The sequence below is a fragment of the Schistocerca nitens genome, chromosome 3 (assembly GCF_023898315.1).
Source record: "Schistocerca nitens isolate TAMUIC-IGC-003100 chromosome 3, iqSchNite1.1, whole genome shotgun sequence".
Taxonomy (NCBI): domain Eukaryota; kingdom Metazoa; phylum Arthropoda; class Insecta; order Orthoptera; family Acrididae; genus Schistocerca; species Schistocerca nitens.
In genome coordinates, this window is record NC_064616.1 from 49,975,157 (window position 1) to 49,997,400 (window position 22,244).

The window sequence follows — 22,244 nt, forward strand, 5'->3', positions numbered from 1 at the left end:
GGTTTTATTGTGATGTGCGTATATTTCAATCTCTTCGAGCACGTTGAGATAGAGACTTTTTGGAGCTTTATGTAGCACCTCCATTTGATCATTTATATTACTCACTTCATGTCTACTCTCTTTTACATGTGTTCCAAATGCTGTTCGATTGTTATGACTGCAATGTTCCCTGTATCGAATTTCAAAATTCCGCCCTGTTTGTCCTATATAATAACTGTCACATTCAGCACATTTAATCTTATACACTCCGGATTTATTGTATTTCATTTGTTTCGTCGTTGCTGGTTTATGTCTTAATCTGTGTGCCATTTGCCCTTGGTTCTGAAATGCCACTGCGATGTTTTTTGGAAAGCATTTAGCAATTCTTTCCGACACACGCCCTTTGTATGTCAGGGTGACAAACTGCTTAACTTTAATTTTCCTAGAATCGCTACTGATGCCCGCGGATCTGTTTTTGATTTTGTTAAACATACGTGTAACATCTTGTGTCCTGTATCCGTTAGCTGCTGCTACTTGCTTAATAATATCCAGTTCTTTCTGCAACTCATCTTCCTGTAGTGGCAACCTGAGGGCTCCGTTGCACATTGCATAAAATGGCTCTGAGCACTATGGGACTCAACTGCTGAGGTCATTAGTCCCCTAGAACTCAGAACTAGTTAAACCTAACTAACCTAAGGACATCACAAACAACCATGCCCGAGGCAGGATTCGAACCTGCGACCGTAGCGGTCTTGCGGTTCCAGACTGCAGCGCCTTTAACCGCACGGCCACTTCGGCCGGCATTGCATAAAAGTACGCTCTTTTATGCTGTGCCGGGTGGTGCGACGTCGCTACTATGATGTTGTCGGAGCAAGTGTCTTTTCTATAGACGCCGAAAACGTGCCTGCCGCCTCCCTCCTTTTTGACAGTCAAATCTAAATAGTTAATCGCCCCATTGTTTTCCATTTCTAGTGTGAATTGGATTTTTGGATGCTGCTCGTTTAAAACTTTAGTCATTTCCTCTACGTCTTCTTTTTCCCCTTTGAATAATATAGTGTCGTCAACATACCGTCCGTAATAAATTAACTTCTCCTTAATTTCTGGAAAAGAGCTAAAAACTTTGTTCTCAAAGTCATTCATAAAAATTTCAGCTAAAATACCTGATAGACTGTTACCCATAGCCAAACCTTCATCCTGAATAAAAACTTTATCGTTAAAAATAAAACTATTAAAACTCAGTGTGAACTCTAGCATATCTACGAGTTCGACGATTTCACCCATGCTCATTGACTTATTTTTTATCAGGTTTTTCCTTATAATTTGCAAAGTGCCCGGTATTGGTATATTAGTGTAGAGGTTCACGACGTCCAATGAGGCTAGAACTGCATCCTCTGGGATTGCAATGTCCTTCACTTCGTTCGCGAAAAACACACTATTTTTTACGTTGTAAACTTGCTCGTATTTATACGCCGATTTTAACTTACGGTACAAAGCCCTATTCAAGAGCTCATTAACGGCTTCCTTCCCATTGCAAATAACACGCATTGGTTTATTCTCCTTGTGCAATTTTATTTGCGCTCTTGCTTCTGGTGTTCTTGGATTCATCTTTACTAATCTAGCTTTTTCATTTGGAGTGAATAAAAATTGTATTGCTTCTATCCTTGCCTTTAAATCTGTCTGAAACTTCTTTGTTAAATCTTTTTTGACTTCTTTAATTCCATTTTCCTGAAAAAACCGCATGGTCTTATCTATATATTCCTTTTCGTAAATGACAACTGAGGTACTGCCCTTATCTGACTTAATCACGATTGCGTTGTTAGAATCCAGTTTTAAGTTAATTTCTTTCACTAACTTCATCTCACTATATTTACCGTTATGTAAAGTTTTCTGGCATTCAATTGCCTCTTTGGCTTTGATGGCGATACATGTCTCCTGGAATTTAGTTAACTTAGCATCCCTACATGCTACCTTAACTTCTGCGATCATTCTCTTGATGTCTCGTTCTTGCAAGTTCGTTCGCGGATTATGCTTAAGCCCCTTATCCAAAAGCTTCTGCTCTTCTTTAGAAAAGACAATATCTGTTAGGTTAACGGTTCTGTCATAAAACTTATGTACATACTGTATTTTATGTTTCCCTCTCTGCCTTTGCTATTGCTCTACACAGATTAGTAATTTTCTTATTGTGTCTTTTTATGATTTCGTCCCTATGTACCTGGATTCTTGCTTCAATCTCATATTCAACTTGTCTAAACTGCAGTGGCGACAATAGGTTACCTAACTTCATATGTAAGTCGTACGTAAGCTTATTGAGTTTGTCTTTCTCGATGTACCCTGATTTGATCTCCTGTCTTATCCATGACTGTTCTGCTCTCTTCTTAACTTTTGTGGCTGAGATACTGCTGTTATTTATCTTTACCCTTGCGTACTTCGGTACAACACCTAATTGCAAACAGTTCTTATTGAAATGTATTTTTAAATTAGCTTTCACTATATTAAGCTTAGCTTTAAAATATGGTTTCACATCTCCCACAGCCTGACTAGGCACAAGTTTATCAAAACAAGACATGGTTGTCTAACTGGGAGGTCCGCGATCGTTCATTAAGTAAAATATGGCGTTTCAGTCTTCGATCGCTAGTCTTTATTCTCAAAAACCGGTTTCGGGCTAGCTGCCCATCTTCAGATCTGTTAGACAATGTTAAAAATGTAATTAATAAGAGAGATACAGTTAGCGATAAAAATATCTTAGTTTACAAAAAGAAATTTTGGAACGTATTAAATGCCAACATACCATATGTTGTAGTTACAGAGTAACTTGTCCGTACAGAACACACAGTTCACTGTCATAAGTAAATTTCAATCTGTTACAACATTATATTGCAGTATTTAAGAGTAACCTGATTGGTAACAGTAAAAAGTGCCCTCTACCTATAACAATTGTATATATTGTATATATTAATGGCGAATATTCTTTTTAATAAAACAATTTTTAGGTAATAACGTATGAATAATCATTTTGAGTGGACCATGAAACGAAAAATTTTTACATTAATTATATTTTATTTTTCTCTATAAAAAATATTTTAAATTAATGTAAAAATTTTTACATTAATTTAAAATATTTTTTATAGAGAAAAATAAAATATAATTAATGTAAAAATTTTTCGTTTCATGGTCCACTCAAAATGATTATTCATACGTTATTACCTAAAAATTGTTTTATTAAAAAGAATATTCGCCATTAATATATACAATATATACAATTGTTATAGGTAGAGGGCACTTTTTACTGTTACCAATCAGGTTACTCTTAAATACTGCAATATAATGTTGTAACAGATTGAAATTTACTTATGACAGTGAACTGTGTGTTCTGTACGGACAAGTTACTCTGTAACTACAACATATGGTATGTTGGCATTTAATACGTTCCAAAATTTCTTTTTGTAAACTAAGATATTTTTATCGCTAACTGTATCTCTCTTATTAATTACATTTTTAACATTGTCTAACAGATCTGAAGATGGGCAGCTAGCCCGAAACCGGTTTTTGAGAATAAAGACTAGCGATCGAAGACTGAAACGCCATATTTTACTTAATGAACGATCGCGGACCTCCCAGTTAGACAACCATGTCTTGTTTTGATAAACTTGTGCCTAGTCAGGCTGTGGGAGATGTGAAACCATATTTTAAAGCTAAGCTTAATATAGTGAAAGCTAATTTAAAAATACATTTCAATAAGAACTGTTTGCAATTAGGTGTTGTACCGAAGTACGCAAGGGTAAAGATAAATAACAGCAGTATCTCAGCCACAAAAGTTAAGAAGAGAGCAGAACAGTCATGGATAAGACAGGAGATCAAATCAGGGTACATCGAGAAAGACAAACTCAATAAGCTTACGTACGACTTACATATGAAGTTAGGTAACCTATTGTCGCCACTGCAGTTTAGACAAGTTGAATATGAGATTGAAGCAAGAATCCAGGTACATAGGGACGAAATCATAAAAAGACAATAAGAAAATTACTAATCTGTGTAGAGCAATAGCAAAGGCAGAGAGGGAAACATAAAATACAGTATGTACATAAGTTTTATGACAGAACCGTTAACCTAACAGATATTGTCTTTTCTAAAGAAGAGCAGAAGCTTTTGGATAAGGGGCTTAAGCATAATCCGCGAACGAACTTGCAAGAACGAGACATCAAGAGAATGATCGCAGAAGTTAAGGTAGCATGTAGGGATGCTAAGTTAACTAAATTCCAGGAGACATGTATCGCCATCAAAGCCAAAGAGGCAATTGAATGCCAGAAAACTTTACATAACGGTAAATATAGTGAGATGAAGTTAGTGAAAGAAATTAACTTAAAACTGGATTCTAACAACGCAATCGTGATTAAGTCAGATAAGGGCAGTACCTCAGTTGTCATTTACGAAAAGGAATATATAGATAAGACCATGCGGTTTTTTCAGGAAAATGGAATTAAAGAAGTCAAAAAAGATTTAACAAAGAAGTTTCAGACAGATTTAAAGGCAAGGATAGAAGCAATACAATTTTTATTCACTCCAAATGAAAAAGCTAGATTAGTAAAGATGAATCCAAGAACACCAGAAGCAAGAGCGCAAATAAAATTGCACAAGGAGAATAAACCAATGCGTGTTATTTGCAATGGGAAGGAAGCCGTTAATGAGCTCTTGAATAGGGCTTTGTACCGTAAGTTAAAATCGGCGTATAAATACGAGCAAGTTTACAACGTAAAAAATAGTGTGTTTTTCGCGAACGAAGTGAAGGACATTGCAATCCCAGAGGATGCAGTTCTAGCCTCATTGGACGTCGTGAACCTCTACACTAATATACCAATACCGGGCACTTTGCAAATTATAAGGAAAAACCTGATAAAAAATAAGTCAATGAGCATGGGTGAAATCGTCGAACTCGTAGATATGCTAGAGTTCACACTGAGTTTTAATAGTTTTATTTTTAACGATAAAGTTTTTATTCAGGATGAAGGTTTGGCTATGGGTAACAGTCTATCAGGTATTTTAGCTGAAATTTTTATGAATGACTTTGAGAACAAAGTTTTTAGCTCTTTTCCAGAAATTAAGGAGAAGTTAATTTATTACGGACGGTATGTTGACGACACTATATTATTCAAAGGGGAAAAAGAAGACGTAGAGGAAATGACTAAAGTTTTAAACGAGCAGCATCCAAAAATCCAATTCACACTAGAAATGGAAAACAATGGGGCGATTAACTATTTAGATTTGACTGTCAAAAAGGAGGGAGGCGGCAGGCACGTTTTCGGCGTCTATAGAAAAGACACTTGCTCCGACATCATCATAGTAGCGACGTCGCACCACCCGGCACAGCATAAAAGAGCGTACTTTTATGCAATGCCGGCCGAAGTGGCCGTGCGGTTAAAGGCGCTGCAGTCTGGAACCGCAAGACCGCTACGGTCGCAGGTTCGAATCCTGCCTCGGGCATGGTTGTTTGTGATGTCCTTAGGTTAGTTAGGTTTAACTAGTTCTGAGTTCTAGGGGACTAATGACCTCAGCAGTTGAGTCCCATAGTGCTCAGAGCCATTTTATGCAATGTGCAACGGAGCCCTCAGGTTGCCACTACAGGAAGATGAGTTGCAGAAAGAACTGGATATTATTAAGCAAGTAGCAGCAGCTAACGGATACAGGACACAAGATGTTACACGTATGTTTAACAAAATCAAAAACAGATCCGCGGGCATCAGTAGCGATTCTAGGAAAATTAAAGTTAAGAAGCAGTTTGTCACCCTGACATACAAAGGGCGTGTGTCGGAAAGAATTGCTAAATGCTTTCCAAAAAACATCGCAGTGGCATTTCAGAACCAAGGGCAAATGGCACACAGATTAAGACATAAACCAGCAACGACGAAACAAATGAAATACAATAAATCCGGAGTGTATAAGATTAAATGTGCTGAATGTGACAGTTATTATATAGGACAAACAGGGCGGAATTTTGAAATTCGATACAGGGAACATTGCAGTCATAACAATCGAACAGCATTTGGAACACATGTAAAAGAGAGTAGACATGAAGTGAGTAATATAAATGATCAAATGGAGGTGCTACATAAAGCTCCAAAAAGTCTCTATCTCAACGTGCTCGAAGAGATTGAAATATACGCACATCACAATAAAACCCCAGACCTACTACTTAATGAGCAAAGTGATTTTATGCACAGGAATTATGAGATTTTTAAAGACCTGTTTTAGGCTTCCTCTTGAATGCAACAGCACGCCCCAGTAAGAAACAGCTACAGCGGAACGGCCCTCAGCGTACTGGCGGCGAGGTGAATTGGGCGCGGCGCAAGACGACTCGGCGTGGCGTTGTATACGTTCTGACGTAGGGAAATCCACTCCACCACCAATCCAAAACAAAGAAGAGCAAACGCACATTTTCGGAAGAATATCTACATTTTAATTATTTTATTTTTCTCTATAAAAAATTTTAAATTAATGTAAAAATTTTTCGTTTCATGGTCCACTCAAAATAATTATTCATACGTTATTACCTAAAAATTGTTTTATTAAAAAGAATATTCGCCATTAATATATATACGGCGACATAATGACAGATGCACAATTGTTATAGGTAGAGGGCACTTTTTACTGTTACCAATCAGGTTACTCTTAAATACTGCAATATAATGTTGTAACAGATTGAAATTTACTTTACTTATGACAGTGAACTGTGTGTTCTGTACGGACAAGTTACTCTGTAACTACAACATATGGTATGTTGGCATTTAATACGTTCCAAAATTTCTTTTTGTAAACTAAGATATTTTTATCGCTAACCGTATCTCTCTTATTAATTACATTTTTAACATTGTCTAACAGATCTGAAGATGGGCAGCTAGCCCGAAACCGGTTATTGAGAATAAAGACTAGCGATCGAAGACTGAAACGCCATATTTTACTTAATGAACGATCGCGGACCTCCCAGTGAGACAACCATGTCTTGTTTTGATAGATAATATCGGTTGTAACTTCAATCTTTTTGCACAAGAAAAATGCATCTGTGTCCACTCAAAACTGAAAATGTTTTTAAAAAGTGCAGTTACCTATGTCAACATCGAAAATGAGCAGCAAACAGATTTGAATATGCCATAGTGATGCATTGAGTAGCAGCGATTAAAAATTAAATATACACTCAGGTTTAGAGTACAGATACTCGTAAGTTTGTCTGAACTCGCAAGAGTTTATCACAAAAGAATAATATTAAAATGATAGTGGAAAATTTTTAAGAGAAGTTCTCCTGGGGACCAAAAATCCCAGCACTTCATAATGTACATGTCACAGTCTGCATACAGATCAATAAAATACATACATAAAGGTATGTATGGCTAGGGTCCCCTTCGGGTAGACTGTTTGCTGGGTGCCGGTCTTTCAATAAAACATTTGTATTATTTATGAAATAGTAAAAGCAGCGTTCAGTATACTTTGACACACACAAGTTTTACACGTGGAAGAAGGAAGTTGTGTTACTGTATGCTATATTTTCAGTTTATGAATTTGTTGTAACACTGTTTGAAGTAGCACAATTTTAAACCTTAAACCAACTTAACTTCTTTCAAACATAGGTCACACACATTTCCCCATTAGATCTTTCTGACCATAGAGGAACAACTTACTTACAACAAATATCACAGTAAGAATATTGTGAAAGGAAAATGCAAATGTTACAAAAAATAACTCCCCCCCCCCCCCCCCACACACACACACACGAAAAATAGATCAAATTGAGTCTGTAATGAGAAGGAATTTAATCATAGTAAATAATGAAAATCCATTAGATATAATGTCTATTATTTGTTTGCATATTAGCTACAGCTTAGCCCATAACATTTATGCCAAAGTAATGTCTTGAAATCACATCTACAACAGAGAAATTAAAAGAAAACATGAAACTTTGGAATATATTCTAAGATGTGTTTGCATATAGAATAGATGTATGTGCTGAATGCTCTGTATGCCCCATTGAAATAATACTCATGCAATCCACTACCTAAAGTATCATTACATAAAAGATGAATCATGCAATTCAGAAATATTTGTAGCAAATTTCTGAAACGTGTAGGAGGTATTTAAGGAAGCCAGTGCCAGGAACAGCAAATTTAAAATAATTTTTATTGCTTGTGCAGTTAGAAATGGAGTACTAACTCAACTGGAGGAGGATGGAGCAATGTACGAGCTATGGCAATCTTTAGGTGAAAACTTGGCATTTGGCTAGTGTTTTGAGAAAACCATGGGCAACCTAAATCAGAATAAGTGATCAGCATTTTGACCCCTACTCTTTTCAAAGAGACACCTATTGTCTTAATCACGGCATTATTCCACTTGGTTGCTCTATGGCCTTAGCTCATACTAGCACAGGTATAGCCAAGGGGAATCAAAGGGTAATGCTATTAACCAAAAGCTGCAACTAGCTGTTATATGTAAGCACAAATATATATTTGTAATGATAGAAATCGTAGGCATTTTGAGGACACATAGTGGCCAGCAATATTTGCATAACTGAAGGAACTCTATATACTGAATCCCATCAAATCACAATCTGCAAAATTACTACAGAGACTGAATTGTAGAACAGAATGTAGCGAGCAGTAAAAAGGCAACAAGTACCCTAGAGATACTGCTTTATTTATCAGTGATACTGTTTTAGGACATTCTTGGGCACGTAGATATAATAGCTTCAAAAGCATAAAATATCATGAATAGGATAGTGAGGACAGGGGGCAACTAAATACAAACTATCATTAGGTACAACAGAACAGTACTGTAATGTTGTATCTGCAGACGTCATCAGTATTACAACTAATATGTCTGTGCACAGCAGTTCTGCATTTTATGTCATAGCTGGTTATCATAGCACAAATTTGTTAAGGGAATAGTGGGGTAAGATATTCAGGCTAGTGTGAGCAGTTAGTACTACTCAGTGATTATACTGGTTACATATCTCACAGGTATGTGTTTGTTGCTAGAGACTGACTAAGTTAGTTGCTTAATGGCAGATTCCAAGTGTAATACATTGCATGACAGTGAATAACAACCAATTGGATGACTATGAATAACAATCAGTTGGGTAACTAGATAATGGAAAATTGTCAAGGAACATCGAACAACTAATACGTGACTAATAACTTAAATGTTCAGCACCCCAAACCCAGCCCACTAATAAAGTCCCAAGAGGATATGAAAAATTAACCAGCATCAGGTTCCTTTGAGTATTAACCATGTGTTCATTCCATAACGGGGTGTGGTCCTATCCTTCACAAAACCCAAAATATGTAGGAAGCTTGACAGGCTGAAGGCAGATTCTATTTCCATTTTTCCCTCTAACATGATAAACATTTACCTTCGTTTTTTAATTTAAGCACACAACCAACACTAGATCACCCTAAACATAATCAACACAGTTCTTGTTGGGCCTTTGTCAAAATCCTACAAGAAAGCCACCTTATGTTCCTCAAATTAAAATGGCAGTTGTCCTTTTTTGTGGACAGGTGTGTTTTTATGCTTAAACAGAAGTCTTACAATCTGTTGCCACACAGTGTTGAATGCTTGTTACTGTTTAAAATATTTTCATAAACATCTTCATTTCTCCGCAAACTAAAATTAATGGTATGACATCATACTTGCAAAACTGGCTGATATCATGTAATCACCGACATCAAACTTCACTGTTGCAACAACACAAACAGATAACACATGCTACTATCTCAATGTTTCATCATGCATTGTGACTCACTGCTTGATAAAACTTCATTAAACTGCACTACAATACAATAATGGTGTTGCTTGAAAAACTTAAGAAATCATATTAGATGTGAACCAGTTCTTAATTGTGACAGACAGAGGCATAGAATGATTACAGGTTTGAACAGTATATACAGAGGGATCCAGAAAAATGTAGATACACTGACAGTTAATATCTTTGGAACAAAATGATATATCATTGCAATTTTGCATGGGAGTGTAGTCCATTGTTTTCTCAACAGACCTTGCCATGCGTTTTCCAGCTGAAGACAGTGCAGCTATTAATAAGTAAGATTGTCGTTTGAGCAACATAAGGCTGTAATGAACTGGTACTGGAAGTATGAAAACACAATGGAGGTACAACGGCAATGGTGTATTGTGTATGGAACTTGGCCACCAACATGTACAACAATTTATTGTATTTGGGTTAAATTTGAAGCTGATGGTACTGTTCAGGATGTGCATAAGGAAAGTTCTGGCTGACCAAAAACATTAACAAATTCAGCTTCCAGCACAGCTGCACTGCAACATTTTACTAGGTCATCTCAAAAATCTGTGAAGCAGTGTGCACGTGAAAGCATGGTAAGCCAATGAGCCAATGAAGCGTACGATGAATTCTGGGTTGCAAAGTGGTAAGTGTACATTCCAAGATTGCTGCATGCCATGAATGAGGACGGCCTGGATAAAAGGATGGAGTACTGCAAGTGGTTTGAAGGCATGCTTCATGAGGACGAACAGTTTGCAGGGATGGTTATATGGCCTCACGAGACGCAATTCAAAAACTGAATAACACTGTAAACCACCACAACGTAGTGTACCGGACTCCTAAAAATTCTCACATTCATATAGACAGACATAAATCTACTGGGTGTTAATGTGCAGTGCGGTCTGTCACTGCATGGTTTTATTGGCCCAGTCTTCTTTGAAGGTACTTGTGAGGTGTATCTTCATATGCTGCAAACATCGATTTTATCTGCCACCCGAGAAATGTTTGGAAATGAAAGGTTTTACCTATGACAAGATTGTGCTCTGCTTCACTGCCACAGAGATGCCAGAGCCTAATTGGATGAAAATCTACTGGATGATTATAGGTCAAAGAGGAGCTGTTGAGTACCCACTACAGTCTGCAGAACTTACATCTCTCGACTTCTACCTGTGGAGGACTTTCAAAAATTAAGTTCATCAACAGAAGCCTACACTGAATGACCTACAAGAAACCCTCGAGATGCCTTGTGTGGCCATCACCCTGGCAACACTGACAGCTGTAGTTTGGTCAACAGTTCAGCAGCATCAACATTGTTTGGCTGCTATGGCGGGTCACTTTCAACACACAAAGTATTCTTCCCCCATGCAAGAATTTCAGTGGTATGTCATTCTGTTCCATTAATATTGACTATCAAAGTGAGTCTGCATTGTTCTGGGCCCCTCTGTAGATGCCCCCCAGTGGAAACATGATCAGCTTACTGAGAGAAGTATTTGGAGAAACTATGTGAAAACAGATCTAGAAACATAACACTGTGGAGATTTTAATGCAGATTCACTAATAAAATCTGACAAAGTTACAGTTAGTAAATTTAATGAGCTCAGTAAACACGCATGAGAAAGGCATGATAACAACAAAGATAAGTTTCTGCCTTGATCAGGTAGTGACCGATGTTAACTGCATTATAGAAGTAACAGATGTGAGCTTCTCGGATCACAGTGCGCTCATTACCCTTACACATTTACCAAATCAACTATTCACAATGGGAAAAGTAGAAGATGTAGGAGTAATAACAATACAAATAAATTTACTTTTGTCCTATAAAAAAAGAAAGGAGAAATGTACCAAGTTCTTCAAATGAAAAGTTTGACACCTTTATGCGGTTTCTGCAATACTACTTCAGATAGTCATAATCCAGTAAAAGTTAAATTCATCAGACAGAAAAAAGAAAAATGCCTAATTATAAAGACTATCAGTGTGGTTGAGGCTACTAGAGAAAAAAGAAAATGAAAAGCAGATTTGACATAGGAATTATTCATTCATTCATACATCATGTTCTGTAAACAATCATGAAGGAGAGCCTTCACAGATGTGCCATGAGTCAGTGATGTACTCCTTTCCCTTTTCAGAAAAATACACGTATCTTACAACAAAGTGATCCAACTCTCAAAAAATTATTTTGTCATTCATTCATTACAATGTATTTCAACAAATGAAAAGCAATGTGTGTTCGCATAAATGAACAGACTGGAAGATAGAATCTACTGAACAGAAAATTATGTTAAATATACACAGGGAAATTTAAAAAAAATGCATATGCAATTGCTAACAAATGTTATAGATACTTCTCAGAATATACACAAAATCTATTGAGTGACAGTGGGAACACTGTACCTACTCATCTGACTACAAATTTTGCAAAACAGTTCTTTTTCCTTGTGGTCATGAATTTTTATAGTGCCAGTGATGTTGAAAATAAGGTAAATGAATTGATGGATACTATGCAGTAGGCCTACTGTTATGGTGTAGCATTTCCAATTACGTTTAGATCAACACAGCATCAATGCAAATAATCTAGTAAGAAATGGTTAACTTTGGTCATACAAATGTCTATCAAAAATTCAAATCAGTTACTTGTATATAGCAGGACTACAGACAAAGAGTTACTTCAGAACTTTTTAAGAATGTGTAAATAAAGCCTCCACAAAGTGATCTGCAAAATCAATAAACTGTGCAACTGGTAGTTTACAGTCAACTCTAAGAATATATCTAAAGCCATGTGGAAAGTTACCAATGAGACAGTTGGGAAGAAAAGCACGGGCCACTCACAAGGGAACCTCCCCATCGCACCCCCCTCAGATTTAGTTATAAGTTGGCACAGTGGATAGGCCTTGTAAAACTGAACACAGATCAATCGAGAAAACAGGAAGAAGTTGTGTGGAACTATGAAAAAAAATAAGCTAAATATACAAACCGAGTAGTCCATGTGCAACATATACAACATCAAGGTGAGTGTGAGCACAAGAACCCTGTGGTCAGCATGAGCAGCTGCGAAACGAGAGGTCTTTGGTTCAAATCCTCCCTCGAGTGAAAATTTTATTTTCTTTATTTTCGCGAAGTTATGATCTGTCCATTCGTTCATTGACGTCTCTGTTCACTGTAATATGTTTAGTGTCTGTGTTATGCGACCGCACCGCAAAATGGTGCGATTAGTAGACGAAAGGACGTGCTCTCCAATGGGAACCGAAAACATTTGATCGCAAGATCATAGGTCAACCGAATCCTCCACAGGAAAACACGTCTGATATATTCTATACGACATTGGTGACAGATAATAATTGTCTGAAAATAAAAAATTAAACTCTTCATTCAAGGGAAGACTTGAACCCAAGACCTCTCGTTCCAGAGCTGCTCACGCTAACCACGGGACCGCGGCGTTCCTGAGCTCGCACTTTCCTTGATGTTGGCTATGTTGCACATGGACTTTTCAGTTTGTATATTTTGCATATTTTTTTCATAGTTCCACACAACTTCTTCCTGTTTTCTCGATAGATCTGTGTTCAGTTTTTCAAGGCCTATCCACTGTGCCAACTTATAACTAAATCTGAGGGGGGTGCGATGGGAAGGTTCCCTTGTCAGTAACATACATTAAGAATGAGGATAGTATTCTCTCCGACCCTAAATATGTTAAGTATTTAACAAGCACTTCGTAAACATTGGCATCAAAATTTCTTTCCAAATTCATCTCCAATACCCTCTCTCCATTCAGAATCAGAGTTATTCCTCAAAACATTATTTCTTGATCCACTCGCATCCTTCTCAAACAAAGCTGCCATCAGGGGTCTTCCCCTTTTCCAGAAATAATAAACTGCTCCTTGCTGTCAGGCAAGTTCCCTAAAATTTTCAAGGCTGGAAAAACTTTTTCTTTTTCAAAAGGGTGAATGGGGTGTCAATAGCTACAGATTCATCTTGATCCTAGGTACTTTAGAATATGAAAGTCCACATTTAGCTCACTTTTGTTTATTATATCTATCAATAATCTGCCCTAAAGCAATCCGAAAAGATTTACCAGTAATGTTTGCTGACACCAAATAGTGCATTAAAAAAATCACTGTGCTAAGGAACTCAACAACACCATTTGTGATGTGAACTCCAAGCTAGTATACTGTTTATACAGAAACAACCTTCTTCTGGACAAGCACAAAACTGTATACAAAATTTTCACCTATCAACTGTAGTTTAATCAATGATGGATTATGTAAGATTTTGAAATGTACCTAAAGACCATGAAATAACCATTTAATTCCTTGAAGTGTGGACATATGACGCACTATAAGACATACATAAAAAGTAAGCAAATAGACTGAGCAGTTTGTGCTATCCATTTAACATATTCTACTTTTCTCTCTCTCTCTCTCTCTCTCTCTCTCTCTCTCTCTCTCTCTCTCTCTCTCTCTCTCACACACACAGACAGACAGACAGACAGACAGACAGACAGACAGAGAGAGAGAGAGAGAGAGAGAGAGAGAGAGAGATTGATTTGCAGAAGAGAATAACTAAGATTACAAGACAAATACCTCACTCCTCCTCCTCCTCCTCCACCACCACCACAAAATACCTAGGGGCTCAATATACTGCCACTGCCTTGTATTTATATTCACAAAAATTGTGTATTATTCATGAAAATTTACATATTTTAAAAAAATACATCCGCTGAAATCATACCCATGATTCCAATGTTGTATTTACAATTAGTCAATGATTATGTAAAAGACACAGAATTGTAAGGCGTGAGTTGTTTTATACAACAAGCTATATGCACACTTAAGGTTGAACAGAGGATTCATAAAAAGTAAAAATATGCTATCTAAGAAGAAGTATTTCTATAAAGTAGAAGAATTTATGAATGCCAGTCTAAAATAACTGAAATGAATACTTTATGTTCCAGAAGTTTAAAGTTGTTTACTTCATTCTGGTCCTCTGAGTAAATGTGATTGTGATTTGTCCCATACCTATTATTTTTACTTAGGCTAGTATGAGTTAGTCATAACACTTGTAGAAATTATAATTGTGATTTTTCTCATAGTCATGTGTAAGAACACACAACAGCATTTCTGGGGTCAATAAAAATATTTTTTTGCTACAAGCATTCACTACACGTAAGTACCTCTTAACCTCAGAGATCTGCAGTGGAGTTTCCTGGATGCAGCCCTCGTGAAATACGACTACACTGTACACAAGACAAAAAACCAGTCAACCTCATGACATGTCATGCTTCTAGCAGTAGCACTGCCTCTAACCTCTAAAGTAGTGTCAATTTAGGTAGGAAGAAAGCTGACAGATTTCTTCTGGTGTGCCATATAAAATCACTCATTGATGATTAGATCCAATACAACTACATTGTGACGATATTGACTGCTATGTATAATTCAGTGTTCCACACAGCTCAGGATACTTCCTGGTGATGCTGGTCCAGTCATGGTGGGATAGGATGCCTAAGTGTTTGTTAAATCAGGAACACATGGTTGCAGTCTTGTGTATTTAACATGCCTGTTATCTTATAAGATGGGAGTTTCTAGAGCATACTTACCATGAAGATATAGAGAAAGTGTAACATTTGATCATTGAGAATGTCAAAACAAACATTCTGGTTCACATTCACACCAACCTAAAAGAGTGCATCCACCACATGAAACACATACTCCACAACTGCAGGTTAATTGCCTCATTGGGCCATTTGTGCAGTCGACATATTGTAACATGTGATAAGAGATTGGGACAGTTTGTGTTGACACATCAACACACTAGGAAACTTTATTCACGGTGAGGTCATGGGCACATTGAAACACAAAAGCTCCTTTATTCCACTTAGTCATATCTCCATGTTGCCTAACCTTATGGCAAAGATTCAATGCATCACATTGGCACACACCCAACACTTCACTGTCACGATTTACACCAGAGGTTGTGGGTTATATGACTGCCCAGTAACAGTTTCTATATCCAGCATTCCAAAGCAACTAGTGTGTGAGCTAATGACTGTAATAAATTATTTTATTTTTATAGGTTCTTATATGACTTTGTAACCTATGACTCTGTCATTTCCAACCAATGTAAACTTTGTAAGGAGTGAGCGAGTATGACTTCCACAGAATGAAATTACTTCTCAAATGTCTGCTTATAGGGCTTTCATTTGTTTGTGTGTTGATACTGAAATTTAAAGTACACTAATCAAGCTTGCTTTTTTTCCTCCTCTGCATGCCCTCCTAAAAGCCTCACAGTCATTAATCATCATCTCAGTTGTTTAATTTTGAAAATTTAAGAGAGGCCTAACTTTGGGCGAAAGTATGCAGTGCTGCTACTAACTGGTATGTAGCCAATGCATGACTAAAAATTTGGCAATCTGATTTTAAGTGAGAACATAGTGAATCAAGCTAAAACTCGTCAAAAAGCCCAGCATTCCTTTATAATGAATGAAGTACTTTGGGGTTTCCAAATATTAATGCAGGTAACAGAATTTGATGACACTAGGGTAAAAACCACATAGAATCAGCAGTGCAGTTGGTATTTCAGGAAACAAATTTTCTACAGCTACAGCTGACAAAGCCATCAGAGATGAGTTACAGTTCCAGTAGGACAAGAACAGGGAAAAAACTTGGCTGTGATCTTTTCATTCCAGCATAAGTGTTACACAGTGGCTGTCCTTGCACTTTTCATAGTTTATGTAGGATACGAGGGTCACTCCAAAAGAAATGCACACTGTTTTTTTAAAAAATTCATCTATTATTCTACATGTTTGAAAGTTTCACAGTGTGTAGATACATTCTTTAGGAGCAATATTTTCATTTCTCCACATAATTTCCATCCCTCTCAATTGCCTTACGCCATCTTGGAACCAGTGCCTGAATACCCGTACGGTAAAATCCTGGACCAACCTGTTGGAGCCACTGTTTGGCAGCGTGCACAAGGGAGTCATCATCTTCAAACCTTGTTCCACACAGATAGTCTTTCAGTTTCCCAAGGAGATGATAGCCACACGGAGCCAGGTCAGGACTGTAAGGCCGGTGTTTCAGTGTTGTCCATCAGAGTTTTGTGATCACTTCCATGGTTTTTTGGCTGACATGTGGCCGTAATAGTCATGCAACAGCAAAAAATCCTACTTTTGCCGATGTGGTCGAACACAATTCAGTCGAACTTGAAGTTTCTTCAGTGTCATCATATATGCATGAATTTATGGTGGTTCCACTTGGCATGATGTCCACAAGCAAGAGTCCTTCGGAATCAAAAAACAACGTAGCCATAACTTTTCCAGCAGAGGGTGTGGTTTTGAATTTTTCTTTTCTTGGGTGAATTTGCAGCATGATGCCACTCCACTGATTGCCTCTTCGTCTCTGTCACAATTCTTCCAAGAAATTCATCTCCACCATTCTCGTACTGTTCCAAAAGTTCGCTGCATACCATTTTTCTTGTTTCCTTGTGAGCCACTGTCAACATCCTGGGAACCCACCTGGCACAAACCATTTTTAACGCCAACACTTTCAGTATTCTGCAAACACTTCCTTCCCCTATCCCAACGTGGTGTGACAATTCGTTCACTGTGATGTGTGTCAGCAGTCACCAATTCGTTAACACTCTGCACATTGTCTGGAGTGTGTGCAGTACAAGGCCTGCCGCTGCTAGGACAATCCTCAATATTGCCGTGCCTGCTTTCATCACGTAACCTGCTTGCCAGCCGACTAACTGTACTGCGATCGATAGCAGCATCTCCACACACCTTTTTCAAACTCTTGTGGATGTTTCCCACTGTCTCGTTTTCACAGCACAGGAATTCTATGACAGCACGTTGCTTCTGACGAACGTCAAGTGTAGCAGCCATCTTGAAGACATGCTGTGATGGCGCCACTCACGGGAACAAGTTGAACTAAGTTTGAAAACAAGTGGGAAGAATGTATCTACACATGGTAAAACTTTCACACATGCAGAATGAAAACAGTATTTTTACAAAAATAGGGTGCATTCTTTTGGAGTGACCCTCGTATATAAGCCAAAATAGTCACAAAAGATTTGCCTACAGCTTTCTTGAATTTACTTTGGAGTTTTCTTCAAATAAATATTGCTTTACACATGGAGTGAGGGTAGATATATGGCTACACTACAGACCAATTTGTTACTTTGCATACTCACTACTAAACTATCACCTTCCATGTGAACCTAAAACATTTGACTAAAAGAAGAGATCAATTTACAGGACACATTGCGAGGCATCAAGGAATCGCCAGTTTGGCAATGGAAGGAAGTGTTCGATGTAAAAACTGTTAATGGAGACCAAGGCTTGAAAACAGTAAGGAGGTAGCAGTAGGTATGCAGTGATGAAGAGGCTTTCACCTGACAGACCAGCATAAAGAGCTAAATCAAACAATTCTTCAGACTGAAGACCACTATAACATGTAGTGAGATACATGATTGTGTGAAAACTTAACAGAATATGCTGACCTGTTCTATATCATACTGTGCCTCATGTACAACAAATAATTTACGGCTCAATAAGTACAGTTTCAATTATAACAAAAAAGTCAAGATTTTCTGTGCTACACTGCACACATCCTGGAAAAAAAATTTTTTTTTTCCTCCATCAGTGCATTGCAAAAAGATTAACATATGAATAGTATTTTCCAACTTGCAAGGCGTGAATAAGTGGGTACATTACAACATACAGTAAGAAAGTAAATGTTAATTTGTTCTCTATTGCTTCATAAGCATCTTCACATTACATCAGTACTGATGTGAACAACTTGTGGTAACTTCAACCCCATCATTGTATATGAGGGAATAGTAGCACCAACACACATTAACTTATTCAACACAGTTTTAGTCACAAATATCGAATACACAGGAACACAGTATGTGAACCAGCCAGCATGCGAAAACAAAAGTGAAGTTAAACAAAAGAGAAAAAAGCACAAAGGTGCTGTTAGAGTGGTTGATAATTGGCACAAACTCAACTACCCTGTCACACTTTGTTTTCAGCCAAGTCTCTATTTGCTAGCTGACCAAGGTGACAGAATTTAGAACTAAACACCAACTTCTACCTTATTCTGAAGACAATAACCTCTTTCATGAGGCAAAATACAGTTTGGGAAGAGCACATTTGAGACAACTACAATCTGAGGCCTGTGAACAAAGATAAATGAAGCTTTTGAAGAACAAGTGTCTGCAGTACTGCTACTTTGTGATTTTGTAAGCATTTGATTGCATCATGCATAATCCTGCTTACTATATTAAAATCCTAGAGAATTGGGGTAGCTACCATAGCAACCCTTGACTCCAATCTAACAGATATCAAGTTACACATCCAGGTGAAGTCCACAAGAAATTGCAACACAATGTGCTGCAGGGATCCACACTATTGTCTCCATTTGTAGTATTTGTTAATGGTTTATGTTCAAACTGACAAATTCTACGGTTTGTAAGCAACAACAGTATCTGACTGTGGAACAGTAACATGCAGGCTCTACAACAAGCAGATGTTCTGTTCAGTGAGGCCAATGAGTGGTTTAATTAAAATATAGTGAAAATAAATAAAACCACTGATCATGAAGTGTAGTTTGTGACAATAGGTAATGTTGGAGTCGTTAAACCTCTCGGTGTCTTCTGCAACTGTAACAACTTTGAAGGGGCACACCATAGATGAGAACATCAAGTCTTCACAATTCCTCTACCTTCCAACGAATTTAAAATGCATTGTAACAGAACAGTACCACCTTCTGAGGAAATTAAAATGCACTGTAACAGAACAATTCCTAAAAAAAATTTACTGTACTTTATTCTGCAGCCTCATCTGGTTATGGATTGCAGCTACAGGGCCACCCTGGAAGATGCAGGAATGTGCTGCTGCTATAGAAAGACAGCACTGAGGATCACTCCCCCTCAGAGTGTGTTTGACTGCCTCATTCTAATGAAGCACAGCAAGAAATATCAAATTCACATATACAACACTGGGCACTGGGAATTAGGACAATCTAGACAGGTCAAGACATCAACTGAGCAAAACACAAGATAATTCCCAGCAGGTGGCTACAAAAATGTTTAGTGCTAGTGCCAAATAGTGTTCAGTTCCTACCTACAGACCTGTTTAAAGCAAAAATGCTGAGTGACCTACAGTAACATCCACTATACTCTGTCGATTTTTTTTCCTAGTTACAGAATTATGACCAAATAGGCCTGATGGGGGATACTGTATATATACAGGGAAGGGCAGCATAAACAGTCACAGGTTTGTTTTGCCTATGATTGTGTGTGACAGAGATGTGCAAGAAACTTGAACTGGTAGACACTTGGGAGATGAATGCAAACTATATCAATAAAGCATACTTACAAAGATTCAAGAAACATCTTTAATTGACGATTCTAGGAATATACTACAACCCCTCTTATAGGGATCATGTGGACACGTCTAGATTAATTACAGCACTCATAGAGCTAGTTAAACAATCATCTTTCCCATGCTCCATATGTGAATGAAACAGGAAGAAACGATAGTAACTGGTAAAATGGGGAGTACTCTGTCATGCACTTCACAGTGGTTTGCAGATTAAGGATGTGGATGCAGTCAAAATTTGGTGCTACGAGACTATCAGCAACACTGTTATTGTACTTTTAATGTTATTAAAACTTCGTTTTAGTGCTGTATTGTTAACTATATTAATATAATTTTGGTGCAGTCCATTCCGGTCCTAACTACTCAATAACGTGGCACTGGTAATAAAAGAAATATTTAAGCAAAAAAATTGCGTAGCAGGTGGAATAGGTGCACGAGGATAACTATGTCTCGTAAAATTAATACTAATACGGGAAAGAACTGACAAAATTAGAGGGCTGAAACAATTTGCTCACTACAATTATTGAGAAATTTGTCCGAATGAAGCACGAGATGCTGCTCCAAATCAATTCTAATTTCTAACACCACAGAAAACGAGAAGCAAATACAACTACTTTAAAAAAAATAAAATAAAATAAAATAAACACAGGTCCCTAAGGAACCAACAGTCTACAGCATAGTGCATTCCAAGCGATTTCTCAAAGCACCTATGAAAGTACAGAACTAACGATACACAATATCAAATCCACTTATTAACACGACAGCAATATAAGGGTGCCTTACGCCGCATCAGAAACGAGCATTCTATCGCCTTTTCATCTACTGGTATTACTGCATCTAAAACTTAACCTTCGAAAGCACTCACTGACCTAGACATTGAAGAATGATGTGTAAAAACGATGACAGTTACAAATTTGTTGTATCGGTAACAATCATCTCTCCTTAACAGGGCAAAAATAATAAGGCTCCGTTCTTAACAACGAAAAGTTATCAAACATCATACATGACAACCGATACCACATTCGATTCTATCTGCCGCATCGGCATCGCCGAAGTCAAAAGATCTCTGATATTTAGAAAACACTACACTTTTTACAACACCATATTTAATATCTCTAATATGCATAAGACTCGTAGAAGCTTTTACGGTATAAAGCACTGACGATATTACACATCGACACGGAAAAGCATTTTATTACAAAATCAAAGAGACATCTTTACTACACACAGGCGGGTGTATCTAAACAGTGTAATAACTGAGGTGTGAGAACAGCAATCGGCGACACAAAATTACATACTTACCGTTGCATAAAGTGAGATGACGCTGTTTAGTAAGTCTTTTAAAGTGAAAACAAACTCTCAGCTTAAAGGATCAGAAAGGTTGGTACAGTTTCTTCTTTCTACACGATGATATTTTCAAATGGTAACATTGTGTAATTACCAGTTGTGACTGAAGAAGGATATTATATGTCACTTATAATAGTGTAACGTGGTTAAGGGCTAGAGAGATGTACCTCGTAGCATAGCCCAAAACTGCTTGGTAGTGTGGAGAGCCAGCCATACTGACTGTTGTGTAGTATTGTGCGGCTGTTATTGATTCCATGGTCCGGGAAGTTCGAAGTGCGTTTGTCGCCTTGATGAGACAAAACTTGCACCATCGTTAGATTGAGTTGCATTAACGTGAAGTTTGGAGTACTGCCCCCGACTACTTCCATGTAATGAAATATAAACACTCCCGGAATGGTGCCTTATCAGCGAAATAGGATTGGCAGCTGCTGTACCATAACTGTGTTATATCTCCTACACAATAGTAATGCTGCACTTCATATAATTAGAAGTATAATTTGTTAGGCCTTATGAAACAGTGATGTGCTACTTTAGAGGGCGCGTATAAAAAAACGTTGTTAATCGTAGCTCCAGAATACCGAGAAAAGGATAAGGAAGTTGTCAGACGACATAAGTTTCTTTGGTTGCCAGTAGCACTACTATCAATTCTTCATGTGACTGTTGCCGTCTTTTGAGACAGTTGTTTAAACCTAAACATAATATTTTTGACAGATGTCAGTATTTGTATACTTTGAGAACTTTTCTGTGGAACTTGTGGTATAGTGA

The 22,244-nt window shown here is 37.5% G+C and overlaps 2 protein-coding genes across 2 annotated transcripts in view; one reads left to right on the plus strand and one right to left on the minus strand.

Annotated features, from left to right (window-relative positions):
• LOC126247998 (N-fatty-acyl-amino acid synthase/hydrolase PM20D1-like) overlaps nt 1–21,142 on the minus strand; it is a 253,015-nt gene extending 231,873 nt beyond the window's left edge. The window contains exon 1 of the mRNA XM_049948581.1: nt 21,002–21,142. The gene's annotated coding sequence lies outside the window, so the exon portion shown is untranslated. The remainder of the gene's footprint in view (nt 1–21,001) is intronic.
• A 178-nt stretch (nt 21,143–21,320) lies between these two features.
• LOC126248001 (eukaryotic translation initiation factor 2D) overlaps nt 21,321–22,244 on the plus strand; it is a 150,920-nt gene continuing 149,996 nt past the window's right edge. The window contains exon 1 of the mRNA XM_049948583.1: nt 21,321–21,512. Coding sequence (XP_049804540.1) covers nt 21,451–21,512 — 62 coding nt within the window. The 5' untranslated portion in view covers nt 21,321–21,450. The remainder of the gene's footprint in view (nt 21,513–22,244) is intronic.